This window comes from Triturus cristatus, chromosome 4_1, assembly GCF_964204655.1.
Source record: "Triturus cristatus chromosome 4_1, aTriCri1.1, whole genome shotgun sequence".
NCBI lineage: Eukaryota > Metazoa > Chordata > Amphibia > Caudata > Salamandridae > Triturus > Triturus cristatus.
Window position 1 is genome coordinate 896,656,290 of NC_140585.1, and position 14,034 is coordinate 896,670,323.

The 14,034-nt window shown below is 45.1% G+C and overlaps 1 protein-coding gene across 2 annotated transcripts in view; it reads left to right on the plus strand.

The window, feature by feature from the left end:
- SND1 (staphylococcal nuclease and tudor domain containing 1) overlaps window positions 1–14,034 on the plus strand; it is a 2,043,911-nt gene that overhangs the window by 806,042 nt on the left and 1,223,835 nt on the right. For both annotated transcript variants that reach the window (XM_085653683.1, XM_085653684.1), the window contains exon 14: window positions 5,508–5,580. In XM_085653683.1, the coding sequence (XP_085509809.1) occupies window positions 5,508–5,580 (73 nt within the window). The remainder of the gene's footprint in view (window positions 1–5,507; window positions 5,581–14,034) is intronic.

Consider the following 14,034-nt stretch of genomic DNA (forward strand, 5'->3'; position numbering starts at 1 on the left):
CCGCCCCCCCCCCCGGCGCACAGAGGTGCTGCTGCAAAAAGTTTTCCAGATCCAGTTTGATACCTGGGGATATTCTAAGTTAAGGAATCTGCGGCTAGTCTGTGTCTCTACCAGATACATTGTTACCGAAGGTAAGTAACTCGTCCTTTAATCTGATTTGAGTACAATCTGGAGCTCAGAGTGACAGAATGTCTGATTCTCATGGATACTTCAAACCGCAGATTCCTCAACTTTAAAATATCATAAGGTGACAGACTAGATTTGGAAGATTTTTCAGCATAACCCATGTGCACCAGTACGTGGCAGTCTGTAGCTCCACATTGGTCCCGCTCTGCCCCAGAAGTGAAGACTGAAGCCAATTATAGGTGTCACCCAAGCCCCCTGATGTAAATTTCTTTATTTGATTTCCTTTGTATAAGGATTCGGAGCTAGCACCCATGTTTTTCTTGTCTGGCAAATTTTGTCTTACAAAGTATTTCTGACAGTGTGTACTGGAACATATCCCACATTAAATAGACCGGGTTACACACTGAATAGACTATCACAAATATGTCTTTGATAGATCCCCAAAAGGTTTGTCTAGAGTGTTTGGGCTCAGGTCATGACTCTGTGTTGTGTGGGATTGTGCCCTGATGCACCCAAAAGGGATCCGGAGTGCAAAGTCCAGCTGTTCTAGCTGAACACAGCAGGAAGGTGTGGTAGGGCTGCTCTTGCTCAAAGTAGAGGAAGCTGACCCATTTCCACTCTCAGGGTCACTCCTGCGACTAGGTAGGTGTTGCAGTCCAATTCTTCAGGTAAGTTAAAATCCAGAAAGAAGCAAAAGTCTAAGCTTTGTCCTAGCCTAGCCACTCTCCTGAGAAGTCACGGGTGCATCAAGGATGCCCCTAGTCTGGCTCTCATTCCCTCACTGTGGAGTCAATTCTACAGCTGATCACGGTGCACCCTGAGTATTTGGAGTGGACTGTAATGGCCTAACAAGTTGAGACATTTAAAGAAGCCATGCTTGGAATTTTTAGCAACCTGCCAGCATCCTAGGATGCCCCTTTGGTCCGCACGGATCCACTGTGGCCTTCCGTCGAGTTACTGCCAGTGGGGCCACCTTCTGCACTGTCTGTGCCTCCTGAACCTGCTATGGGTTCAGCTCTGACTTAGGAGCCACCTCCACACACTGCACCAGGATCCAGGCCGATTTTTGCCACATTGTCACCATTCCTGAAGCAGTTGATGCCAGGATAGGATGTCCATTCCATTGTCCTGTCTAAATCCGAACTGAACCAGTCTCAACCTTGGCTTAAGTCATGCCCTTGAACAATTGTGACTGTCCCCGCCCCTGTACATTAGGGTTCTGATATGAATGTGCGTTTACGTAAGAGCCTTCCTTTAGGGCTCCAACAACTTTTCAAGTCATACTCTGACCAGAGACAACCAGCCTGGGGTGGTGAAGACAGTGATGGGGATGTATTTTTCTGTCTATGTGATCATTTTTATTTGGGTCTGCAAGTGGATTGGGCACTCCCCCCGCCCCCCCCCCCCCGCCAAACTATTCGCTGTAGTCATTAGACGAGCAAACGTAGTGCTGGACTTGCAAGTACGAACAATTGAAGTGAAAAAAACGTCCTCACCGAGTTTTTAAAACCCAGTCAGACCTCATCCAAACATTTGCTGCTGTTCAACGAAGCACTGACACCTTCATTGGCATGTTGACTAAACATTGATCCACCCACCTGTGAACGATGATGCAGCAGACCCTCTGTGTTACCCTCCCTTCCTTACGCTACACCCTACTCCTGAGAGCCTTGTGGTTCACACATCTAGTAGGGGTGTTAATGCCAGTTCTTTCCTTATGCTTACGAGCAGCGTCAAGGCTTGCAGAAGCAGCAAACTTCCCAGCCCTTCGAGCAGCAGCCTCAAGGCCGCTTTGTTTTCCCATAGTAGCATACAACCACCCTGTGGGAGGCAGAATCAGAATTGTTTTACACGGGTGGCAGGCCATACTGTCTCACAGGCCAGTCCTACAGATAGTCCAACTGGGCTACGCCCTGCCATTTTTCCCCCTCCCCTTTTTACGCCTAGATTGCAGTGGCTTTTTGAAGAGCGTTTGTCCATTTTTCCTGCAGGAAGTTCAGGCTCCTTTGGCGAAAAACTGTGGAGAGGGTCCTAGCCTGCGAGATTGGAACTGGGTGTTTGTACCATTATTTTCTAGTGCTGAAATAGGTGGGACTTCATCCTATTTGTGATCTCCAACCCCTCAATTTATTCCTACAAAATGACAATTTAAAGATGTTCATGCTTACCCAGACTTTATTTGCCCTGGATCCAGGAGACTGGATTGTAGTGTTAGACATGCAGGACACCTATTTTCATGTCCCTGTTTGGCAGGCCCATGGACGCTACCGGCGTTTCAAGGTTGGGACACAAGCATTTTCAATTTGCCATGCTCCCTTTCAGCCTCTCTAGAGCCCCTCAGATGTTCATGAAGGTTGTGGTGGTGGACATAGTATAAACTCAGAGCTCCTGGGTGCAAGTCTTCCCTTATCTTGATGACTGACTGGCTGTTGAAGGCAGGATCACAACAGTCTGTTTTGATCCACCTCCAGATGATGATGATGAATTTTGTATCATTGGGATTGTCCAATTAATATGCTGAAGTCACGCCTGGCTTTGCAGAGGCTTCCTTTCATTGTAGCCATCCTGGATATGTTGTCTTATTGGGTCTTCAATTCGGATTGAGTCCAAGACATTCGGGCTACGATTGCAATGTATCAGCCTTGCTCCTGGTTCTCAGTGAGGGTAGCTCTAATGCCTCTCAGGCTATTGGCCTCCTGTATGCTGCTCTTTGATCATGCGAGATGGCATATGCAGGCTCTGCTGTGAGATCTGAAGGCTCAAATGGCCCAGCAAGAAGGTAACCGGTCTGATTTCATCCAGGAGTCTGAGGAGACTGCTAAAGATCTGCAGCGATTGTCTGCTTGACTGCAATGGGGCTAGTAGTAGACACCATCTCCCTAACCAACCCAAAAATAACTGGTGACAGATGCATTGCTGCTGGGATGGTGAAGTAGTCTGGTAGAGGTGGAGGTCAGAGGACTTTGATTAGCGAAGATCCGTCTCCACACCAACGTTTTGGAACTGTGGGCCTTTTGCTTGCTATTGAAAGCCTACCTCCTGTCCATCTAGAGGTGAGTTGTTCATATACTAGAGGACAACGCTACTACCATGTGGTATTGTAACAAATGGTGTAGAGTGAGGTCCTGGGCCCTGTGCCAGGCGGCCCTGCCCTCTGAAACTGGCTGAATCATCCGAGCATTTTCCAGATTGTGCTCCACCTGGACTGATCTTTAAACACTAGTACAGACTAACTCAGACAGTGACACGTAGTGGATTACAATTGGCAGTTATATTCGGAGGTAGCACACACAAGGAATGTTACAGCAATGGGGCAAACCCAGGATCAAACTTTTTGCCACTTTCAAGAATGCACTTTTGCACACTGAAGTTTGCAAGAATACTCTCTCTGAGATACTCCCAGCATAGAATGGAGCACGGCACTCTTGCATGTTTTCCGTCCACTCCCACTCATGCCCTGAGTTCTGAAGATCAGGAATGACTGGGCCCAAGTCATCCTAGAGCCTTCAGAGAGAGCCATGCGAGTATGGTACCCAGAACTCCTGGGTAGAAGCATCTGTCCTCCTACCAGGTTGTGCTTCAGAAGGACATTCTGTTGCAGCAGTAAGGCAGTATCTGTCACCTGGGTCTGCTCAATCTACACCTCCATATGTGGAGATTGAGCAGTGGCAGTTGATTACTAATTCGATTCCCCTCCTAAAGTAGTGGATGTTGTCCTTGTGGCAAAGTGTCCTAATACAGAGTCTGTGTAGGCTAGAAATTGGTAGAAGTTTATGGCCTTGTATGGCACCCTTTTTAGGCATCTGTTATACAGACCAGTTGTAAGTCTTGTAGTTCTGTCTTTAGCCCAGCATGAACTTGCAGTGAGCACAGTTAAAGTTTATCTGTCCGCCACTTTCAACCTTTTTGTATTTATAGACCAACTACTGTTGTTCAAATGATCCATTGTGAGGTAATTTCTCAAAGCAAAGATTAATCCACATTTCCTCCAAAACCCTTCGTGATGCCACAATGGGACCCTAATTTGGTCCTTACTTTTCTTATGTGCACCCATTTTTGATGTGCTGCACAGCTATCCTCTGACTTTTGACTCTTAGGATTGTCTTTCCCATCACAATAACTTCAGCTCGTCACAAGTGAGCTGCAAGATTTCAGTCCAGCCTTTTTTTCTAATTAGTGCTGCTGACTAGAGCGGCCTTTCTACCAAATGTTGTAACTCCCTTTCACATCAAAGTCCATCACTCCCCTGATGTTCTTTGTCCCATCTTACCCCTTCGAAAGAGATGGGGAGACTCAATCATGTGGATCTTAAAAGAGCACTGAGCTTTTACATTGATTGTACAGAAGACCATTGGTTGGATGATCATTGCCTATATGTGACTCTATTAGTCACTTCCAGGGCAGAGCTGGGCTAATGTGGAGCCACACAATGCCACCTACCTGCGCCCGGGGGCTACGTTGAACATTCTTTCCGAATCCAGGCTGGTGCCTGGGAATATTCTAAATATGAAGAATCTGCAGTTGGAGTATCTAGAAAGAGCATCATCAAAGGTAAGTAACTGGTTTCTTGAGATGTGAAAGTGTTCTACATACAAGACTGCTGACAATCTCTCACACTTGAACGAAACAAATAAAAAAGAAAGCCCCATGCTAACTTCTAACAACATTCAAACAGTAAAAGGAAAGAAAAGTATGACGTTTGATGTATTGTAACCATTAAATAGCGCTAATCGCATACTGACCTGTCCTAACTAATCTTGATTAGTAAGCAGGTGGTGTTATCCAACTCAGTGGTATTCATTTTCTACATCCCAAAGATAAAGGGCAAAGCCTGCCTGGAATTCAACAGACGACCTTGTTATACACATCTGTTCATTAGATGCGCAATCTACTTGAGCCCTCTTTCTTGAACAAGAAAGTTGTTGAAATATGTTGGGTATGCTTTGTAACACTTTGTGTTGATGAATGTAATTTCCAATCAAATGTCCCTGCATTTAGATTAAATAGAGAGAAAAAAGTAATGTGAAAACTTGATTTCTTATGCCGGGATAGATGTCAAGAATTATAGTAGATGTGTTTTTCTCGTGAAGCACCCTGTATTCCCTTTCGTTGAAATAAATCCTGGAGTGCACGTGTTGGATCGAGTTGAGCTATTTCCATTAAACAATTGTGCATTCGAGAAACCCAATTATCGGTGCACGTGAATAGGCCAGGCCAGCGCTTTGGAAGGTTGATTGGTGAAGAACATACCTAAAATGCACCTGTGGCATAGTGTCGCTTTCTTGAGACCATGGGCTATCTGTTTACAGGCAGGGGTCTTCAATTGATTTTACGTGTTTTGGTGGGCTGTGCCTCTGAACTCTTCTCTTTTCTCTTCACAGGGCCATTAAGAACGGGAAAGGGCTGCACAGTAAAAAGGAGGTTCCCATCCACCGCGTAGCAGATGTGTCTGGAGTGAGTTACTCTTTAATGCTAGAGTGTGAAGTGTATATCTGTGCAGGTGTAGTAAGGGTTGTGAAGACCAAGGTGGCAGGACATGCCATCTATTTGAGTGTAATCAAAATGTGACTAACAGGAACATTTTAATGTAGTTTAATGATTACTTTCACTAACCCTCTGAGACAACTATCTGTGGAAAGTGAATTTAACTTAGCAGAACTTTGAAGCCACCACCAGTTAAGTCCTCCAACAATGGGCTTTGTAGCATGTTTTTTAAATGTTAAGAAGCTTGTTTTCAGTATTAATGCTGCTGCACATCACATGGCTTCATGTACGCTTGCCTGCGGTGATTTGTGTACCCATAGGTTGCATTGTTAGATTTTACCTTTAAGCTGTCTGTTGTTGAAAAGGCCTTTTGTGGACAGCAACACAACTTAGTGGGCTTTGGGCCAACTCATGACTTAATATTGATTTGCTTTCTTGTCAAACTCAATTGTTTCCTTTTTCACGGCATTTCCTTTCTTTATATTTGTCTCACCCCTGGAGCATGGCTTCTTTACTATCATTTTGATTGGATGACTTGTATCCTTCCACTGCTTACATTCAAGGAGCTATGTTTTTCCTTTTCTTTCAGTAGCTCCTTTTGAGTTGCAGGTGTTCTCTTGCTTTCTCATCATGTGGTGCATCCCTCACCGATACCTACCTGACCCCTGCTGCGCTCCATGTATTTCCTCTTGCCCTATCCCTCAGTTCGACGACAGCTTCCCCCAAACCTCCGAGTTATTTCTTTCTGTTCCAGCCTGAAAATCCTCCATTCTTCCATTGCGCCTCCTGTTGTGATCTTTCACAAGTTTGTTTTTAAGTTTTGTGGAGAACCCATCAGCAACTATTTGCCTCGAAGCGGCTGTTTTTCAACATATGTTTTGTGCATGCTTAAATGACTTATTTGCCACTCCAAGATTGGCGTCCGCCATCTTGGAACAGTAAATATAAAAAACAAAAATGGTGGCAGCAGCTTGATGTATGCACTCACATATGTGGTGACACATGAGCACGCATAAGTAGTCATGCTGGGCCACTGTAGCGTCATGATGTATCTGCAGATATGCGTGCACACAAGTCACCCCTTTTTTAGGTCTCGTTGAGTCGGCGCGCATGCGCTGCTCGGAGAGCCTTTAGTAAGGGCTTTAAAAAATACTACCGCCGGCTACAGCTTGCAGTGCATGTGCGCGGGCGCGCGCTTCAGCAGAGGCACCATATGGCGTGAATACTGCTGCGCGCGCACCTCTCGCGCACATGCACTTTAAGCTGTGGCCGTCATCACGATCACTTTTGCTTTTAGAGTGATCGCGATTACTTTCGCTTTTACGGCCGCGCGGCATTACTTTTACTGCCGCGCAGCCAATGCTTGTTGCAGATGTTCCCGTTTCTGTTTATTTGCATCTCCAGAGGTAATGTGATCTTAAGGTTGTGCTGTGCAGTACACCTGTGCTGCAGCGCCTCACTGCCAGTCACCTTGTCAACAATCACTGTCCGCTCTGCATAGCTCGTGTTCACAGTGCTAAGACTTGTGTGAGGGATCTCTCACCGGAAGCATCCCAGTCTGAACCTGCTCAGAGGGCAAGTTTGTCCTTTAATTCATAGTCGTACCAACATAGAGTGGCTCCCTGGGACCGAACCACTGCTCAGCAAATCAGAGGGGCTCCAGGTGTGTACGAAGGTCTCCACCACGACCCACAAAGCCCAGTGGTACATTTCCCCCCTTCTTTACCATGCACAGTGGATCTCTTTTATGATTGTGTGCTAGTGAAAAGGAAAGGTTCAGGGTGGAGCTCCAGATCCCAGGAAAGCACCATAGCCCTCTATCTGACTACTTTGTTAGCTCAATCCTCTCTCTCTCTCTCTCTCTCTTTCTCTCTCTCTCTCTCTCTCTCTCTCTCTCTCTCTCTCTCTCTCTCTCTCTTCTGTTTCAACTATCTACCTCTTCCTTCAATTCCGCCTCTCTCTCTCTCTCTCTCTCTCTCTCTACCTCTAGCCGCCTTTTCCCTTTGTTTATCACTGCCTTTCACTATTTTTATCTTTACTTATCAACCTCACCTTTCTCTTCCTCTCCTCTGTTACCTCATCTTTTTCTCTACATCACCTCTCTTCCTGATATCTGTTTAGCCTTTCCACATTTTTCCATCTGTGTCTTCCTCAGCCTTGCTGCTACTCATCTCCCTCAAGCTTACCTATTTAACTCTTCTTATTTTTATTCATGTCTGTACTTTGGCTTCCTTTGTAACCCGTCTCTCTCTAGCTCTCTCTATCTCGATCTCTCTCTGCCTTCGCATACTATGTTCTTGACCCATCTCTCTGTCTTAATTTCCTTCTCACTCTACATCACCTCGCTGTCTCGCATCTCTCTTCCTTGCTTTCCTCTAACTGGCCCCTCTCTCTATTTCTCCCTTGTCTCCCAATTTCTACCTCACCGCTCTCCCTTTCTGTTTTTGTCTGAGTCCCTTTTTGTGTAAATACTCTTTTTTTTTCTCTCACAATCTCTGTACCTCTCCTCTCCATCTGATCGACATCCCTGCATATAACATCACCTACGTAGCTCCTACTCACATCTCTAAATCTCATACATGTATCTTTCTCGCTCTCGCTTTATCCCCCTCTCTCTCGCTACCTTCCCCCTTTCCCTATATCTATCTATATCTATCACACAATCCCTCCTTTCCTGAATCTCTAGCGCTCTATTCAGCAGAATTAGTCACTCTCTAGCCAGAGAGCTGAACAGCTAGAGAAGGGAGGGGGGTAAAGTTGTGGCAGAAACTGTCATATTTTACAGGATGGAATCGTGAACTTTATCAGAGATATGTTTTAATCTTCACTGTTGCACTGAGAGTGGCAGGTGTGAAGAGGGCATTTGTGATTATGAAAATCTGGAAATTAAATTATAACTTCAGTTTGAACCCCTGGTTTCACAAATGTCACTTTAAATATTAGACACACCTTAATGTGTCTTCTTTAAGAAGAGGAAGGAACTAATAGGCCCTGGGTTCAGAAAATATTGTTTTGCAAAAAAAATAAATACATCCAGTTGCATTGTCAATGGTCGTTTTGTCAGCCTTGCAGTTTTTATAGCACTGGACATTGCTAATTCTATAATCCAACTCAGCAGGAGACAGATGAGTTGATCACAGCACAATCTGATCCTTCGATGTTTGCGTTTTACAGTAGGAACATGAACCCACTGAGCTCCTGATAGGATTATGAAGACTGATGCAAAGGGCAAGAGTGGATTTCCTATTCCAAAAATACATGCATTTTATTTCATATACCACACCCTGCTTAATCGGAAGCCAGTGCAAAGAATTACGACCCTATATGATGTCTTCACATTGTTTTAGGCAAGGCACCAGATGAACCGCAAAGTTTGGATTGTCTGCATTTGAGACAAGGACACTTCAGGGTGTCCCAAAAAAACCAAGTTGCAATAGTGTACCCTGGTGAGATTATAAGAAGAAACTGTGTTAGTATGGTGCTGTAAGAAAGGCTGAATATTCCTTAATTTTGTGTGCTAGATGAGGTTTACCGATGACACTAGGTACAGATTTACTTTTTGGGAGAGGGTAAGGGACAACGGATAAGCTAGTCTTAGGGAATGGATAAATCTGAGCTCAAGGGTGGGGGTAATGATGTAGTGATAGGCAGTGCTTAATTTGTAATAAAAGGAGTGCCAGGGTCCAAAGTTTTTCCCAGGAGCCCCCAGCAGGCGCTATTGAATATCAGTCTGCCGAATACCTAGGCTGGGTAGTGTTGAATCCACCTCTTGCATCTTTCATCCACCATCAGACACTCCCTGGCCCTTTACCTCACTCTTGCAGGTCCCTGCGCTATCCCTTTGTCATGTTTTTTTCTGTCTTTCTCTTCCTTTGCCCCTTGCGTGTTTTTCACTCTCTTGCACTGGGTCAAAGTCTAATAAAGAACAAGCATTGGCATAGCCAATAGGTCTCGCTTTTGAGACCTTCTAAGTATTTAGTTATGCAGCACAATATCCTTGGTGCAACCACATCAACTGTTGCGTGGCTAAACACTTATAAGGTCCCAAAGGCGAGACCTATTGGCTATGCCAATGCTTGTTAAACATATGCCAAACAGCATAGATAAAAAGCACTGAAGAATTGGCAAAAACTGCCTTTTTGACCTACTGGCTTTGCCACTGCTACTAGTGTCAGGAGGAACGCAACTGTGGGAGCCCACCCCATCTTACTTCTCACCCGCCAAGTTTCACACTGCTGCGTGAAGTCACTCTGCCACAACTCTGATTTCCTGGTGTCCCCAAACTGACTACAGTGACGCAAGACTGCGAGTGCCTGCCTTGGGCTGCCCTCAGCAAGTGTCTTGTGCCATCAGGAGTGCGCCGCGAGACTGCGAGTGCCTGCCTTGCTCCATGCTCAGCAAAGTGTCTTGTGCCCTTTGGAGCCCAACCCGGTCGGGTGCTGGTCCTGTTGTACCTGAAGCCTCGAGCCACATGATGTCCTCATAGCTGCTGGGGAAAGCCAGGCATATACTTTCCTGTTCTACTGCTGCAACTTACAGCCTGGTCCCACGTGCATTTGTCTGCTCCCCTTGGTGGCCAGCTTCAAGTCAGGCGGCTCAACCAATGAGCTGCGAAGAACCACAGTGGCCATTTTAAAGTCGGGCGCCATGACTATTATTCATGGTTTTCTTCTCTACAGTGCTAATACAGCCTGCTGGCGCCTCGTATATGCAAACAAATCCCAACAAAGTGGAAGATTAATTTACTTAATGTATTTCTCCCATTCTAGGAGCAACTGCCTTTATCACACGCAACTTGTAAGTTTTGCTTCTACAGTGGTGCTTCCTCATCTCAGCATAGGATTGTCAATGCCTCCGGACACAATGCAAAGCCCTCAACCGCGACTAGCCATGCTTGGGGTCATTCCTGCACCCACCGGAAGTGCTGCCTCTCATTTCTGGAGGTGGCATGGGGCCTCGCTGGCAAGAATGGCTAACTGACTTTGAAGACTTCATGACCGGGTCGCAAGTCACGGAACCAAATCAACAACTCATCACCCTGCGCACCCTCATAGGCAAAGAGGTAGGATAGACCATTAAAGAATTACAGGTTGATGTGTCCGCATCATATCAAGATGTACGTAAAGCACTCAATAGAAAGTTTCTCCACAAACTCAATATTGACTATGAGCTTTATACTTTCAACTTAGCCTCTCAAGAAAAGGATGAATCTACGTGGGAGTTCATCACACGTCTGACGTCTAGTGCGCTACTGCAAATTTGACAATTTCATGACCGAAGATGCCTTTCGCCTGCGATCAGAGGGATATCACTCGTAATAGCTACATCAAGGCCTCCTAATGAAAAGCTACTCTCTGGATGAAATAGAAGAGCTGACCAGAGTCAGTCATCTAGCTGAAGAACACGCAAAGAAAATGGAAGCGTGGAAAAGCTGAGAAACGGAACAGACTTTTCGACTCGGAACTCGACGCATGGAGCGCTGTTTGCCTCAACGTACACAGTCTCTCGGATCGTCATCGTAGCCCAAAACATAGTGGAAATAGGCGAGAACAACAGTTGGAATGTTATCGGCGTGGGCAAGAACATCTGCACATAGGTTCGTATCCTGCTATGGGTCAACTATGTTGGCGTTGCGGGAAAGACAATCATTTTGAAAAGGTGTGCAGAGCAGCTCAGAAAGACATTAAAAAATCTGTCTGAGAATCACGAGCATGACATTACGTGCAGGCAGTCCATGACAGGTGTGAAAGATCCCCTAGCTCGTCTTTATCAAGTATACAGTTGCATGCTACTTTTTGAGTCCATCTCTCTCTCTCCAATATCCCAAGACAGCGAAGAATATATCTGCATGGTAACTGATCCTGACAGATTAAAGAATAATCTGAGACTCCCTATACAGATAGGAAATCATCCAACAAAATTTGTACTAGACAATAGAGCATCACTAAACTACATCTGCATCATGGAATACAACAAAATGAATCCAAAACCCAGTTTACACAAAGCTGCTGTTCAAGTATACACCTGAATGGCCAAAGAACCACTGCTGTGCTTGGGACAGTTTTGCACATCCCTCACCTACAAAGACAGATCAGTTCAAGCTCAGATGCATGTCCTTGATGAATCTGAAGCAGCCGATTGTCTTCTCAGCCTACCCACGGCAGAACTCCTGAAGCTAGTAGAAATACTATATTGTGTGTAGGATGAATCAGACATCAGAAGAAAGTTCGTAAAATTGTTCACAGGACTGGAGAAAAATGGCCCAATTTCAGGTGTACATATCAATGAATAAATCATGCTGGTGGCTCAACATCACAAAGTACCATTCCATCTACAAAACGTAGTAGAGGATGACCTACAGGACCTACTAAGGGCAGACATCATTGCGAGATCATCTGGGCCAATTCCGTGGGTGTCTCCAGTGGTTGTGCCTAAACGTGGATCAGAAGGCAAGGTAGGCTTCGGTGTTGACATGAGAGCAGCAAACACTGTAGTTGAATGTGAAAAAGACCCGGGGCCTCACATCAGCGATCTGATCATGTTACTGAGTAGGGGGCCAAAATGTTGACAAAATTGGACCTTAACCTTGAATCCCACAAGAGTTCTTGCTAAATTTCCACATTTTCGACTCAAGGCTCTTCAGATACAAACAACTTAGCTATGGGGTTTCACCTGCAGCAGAAAGTTTTCAAAAGGCAGTGTGCAGAGTCATTTGCCACATTCCTAATGCACTTAATTACAGTGATGATATTCTTATCTTTGGTGCCACCATCAAGGACCATGACAAAGCACTGGATCGAGTGTGTCACGTGCTTCTGGAAGCTAATTTGACACTTAACAGAGACAAATGTAAATTCCACAAATCTACACTAAGATTTTATAGACTGATCTTTTACAGTGAAGGCATGATGCCTGATCCTGATAAGGTCTTTGTGCTAAATGACACCCCTTTCCCACTTGATATCAGTAACGTCTGCTCATTTCTGTGAATGATCAGCTATTGTGGCCAGTATATTTAGGACTATGCCACCATAAGTTATCCTTTGCGTGCACTTACAAAGGTCAACCCTTCCGGTGATCTGAGGGATGCACTCAAGGATTTAAACTAATGTGACTCTGTAGGGTCTGCCATCAATCTCGTATACGTCAGTTCTCGCAAGAAGACGGCACTTGCAGTGGATGCCAGTCCCGTGGCAGTGGGAGCAATCCTAGCGCAGTACAACATGGACGGTGATCAACGGCATGTAGTAGCATACACTAGTCACTGCCTGACACCGAAAAAGCATACTCCCAACCAGAAAAGGAAAGTCTGGCAGTCGTCTGCCCTGTGAGCATCTTCAAATCTTCATCTACTGACCATGAAGCTCTCATCACCTTATTTGGAAACCCCAGAACGAAAAAGCCACCCAGAGTTGAGCCATTGGGCACCCATCTTTAAGAATACACAAATGCCATTGTCCACAAGCCAGGAAAGGCAGCTAATCTAGAGGACTATGGGGCACATGCATCAACGAAAATACTGATCGCAAACGGGCAGATTCGCAGAATCTGCCCCTTTGCGACCAGTATTTTTGCATTTGGGCTACATCAACCCAGATGCAAAAGCACAATTTAAGTAATCGCAAAATTTGTGATTTCCTGAATTGCGAATGTATTTAGGGAATCGCAAATTGTGATTCCCTAAATGCAATGCATGATGCAATTTCAAATTGCGATTTCGCAATTCTGGATCACAAATTACCATCAATTTGAACTTGATGGTAATTTGCAAAAACTTTGAAAAATTTACTAAAGTGCATTTTTCAAAGTTTCATGTTACACACACACACACATGCCCTTGGGGCATGTATGTGCACAACATGTGTTAACCTGGCAATTTCAGGGGTGCAACAGGGTGTCCTTTTGGCACCCTTGAAATTGCATGCGCAATTTGCGAGTACCAATTTGGTACTTGCAAGTTGCACATGCAATTCCCATTCATTCCTATGGGCTTCTAGGCCCATAGGAATGAATGGGTAGCTATTCCTTAATTGCGATTCGCAATTTGTGAATCGCAATTAAGGAATTTGTAGGAATCACAATTTTTTTTGCAATTCCTACATGCATAGGGATTTGCGAGTCCTAAATAGCGATTTCTTAAAATTCGCTATTTAGGATTCGCAAATCCTGACTTTGATGCACGTGGCCTTAAATGTTCAGACATCCCAGAATGTCCTTAAGGACAAAACACTCTCTGGCTGAAGAATTCATCAATTTTGTCATTGACCAAGCAAGACCACACACTGTTCCACTGGAGTCCATCATCAAAAGGCACTGTAGAGGGTGTCACCCTCCAAGATGTAGCCTATCTTCTCCGAACAAATTTGTGGAGGCACTTGCATGACCATCACGGTTCTCACAAGATTGACTTCTGAGAACTGGCCT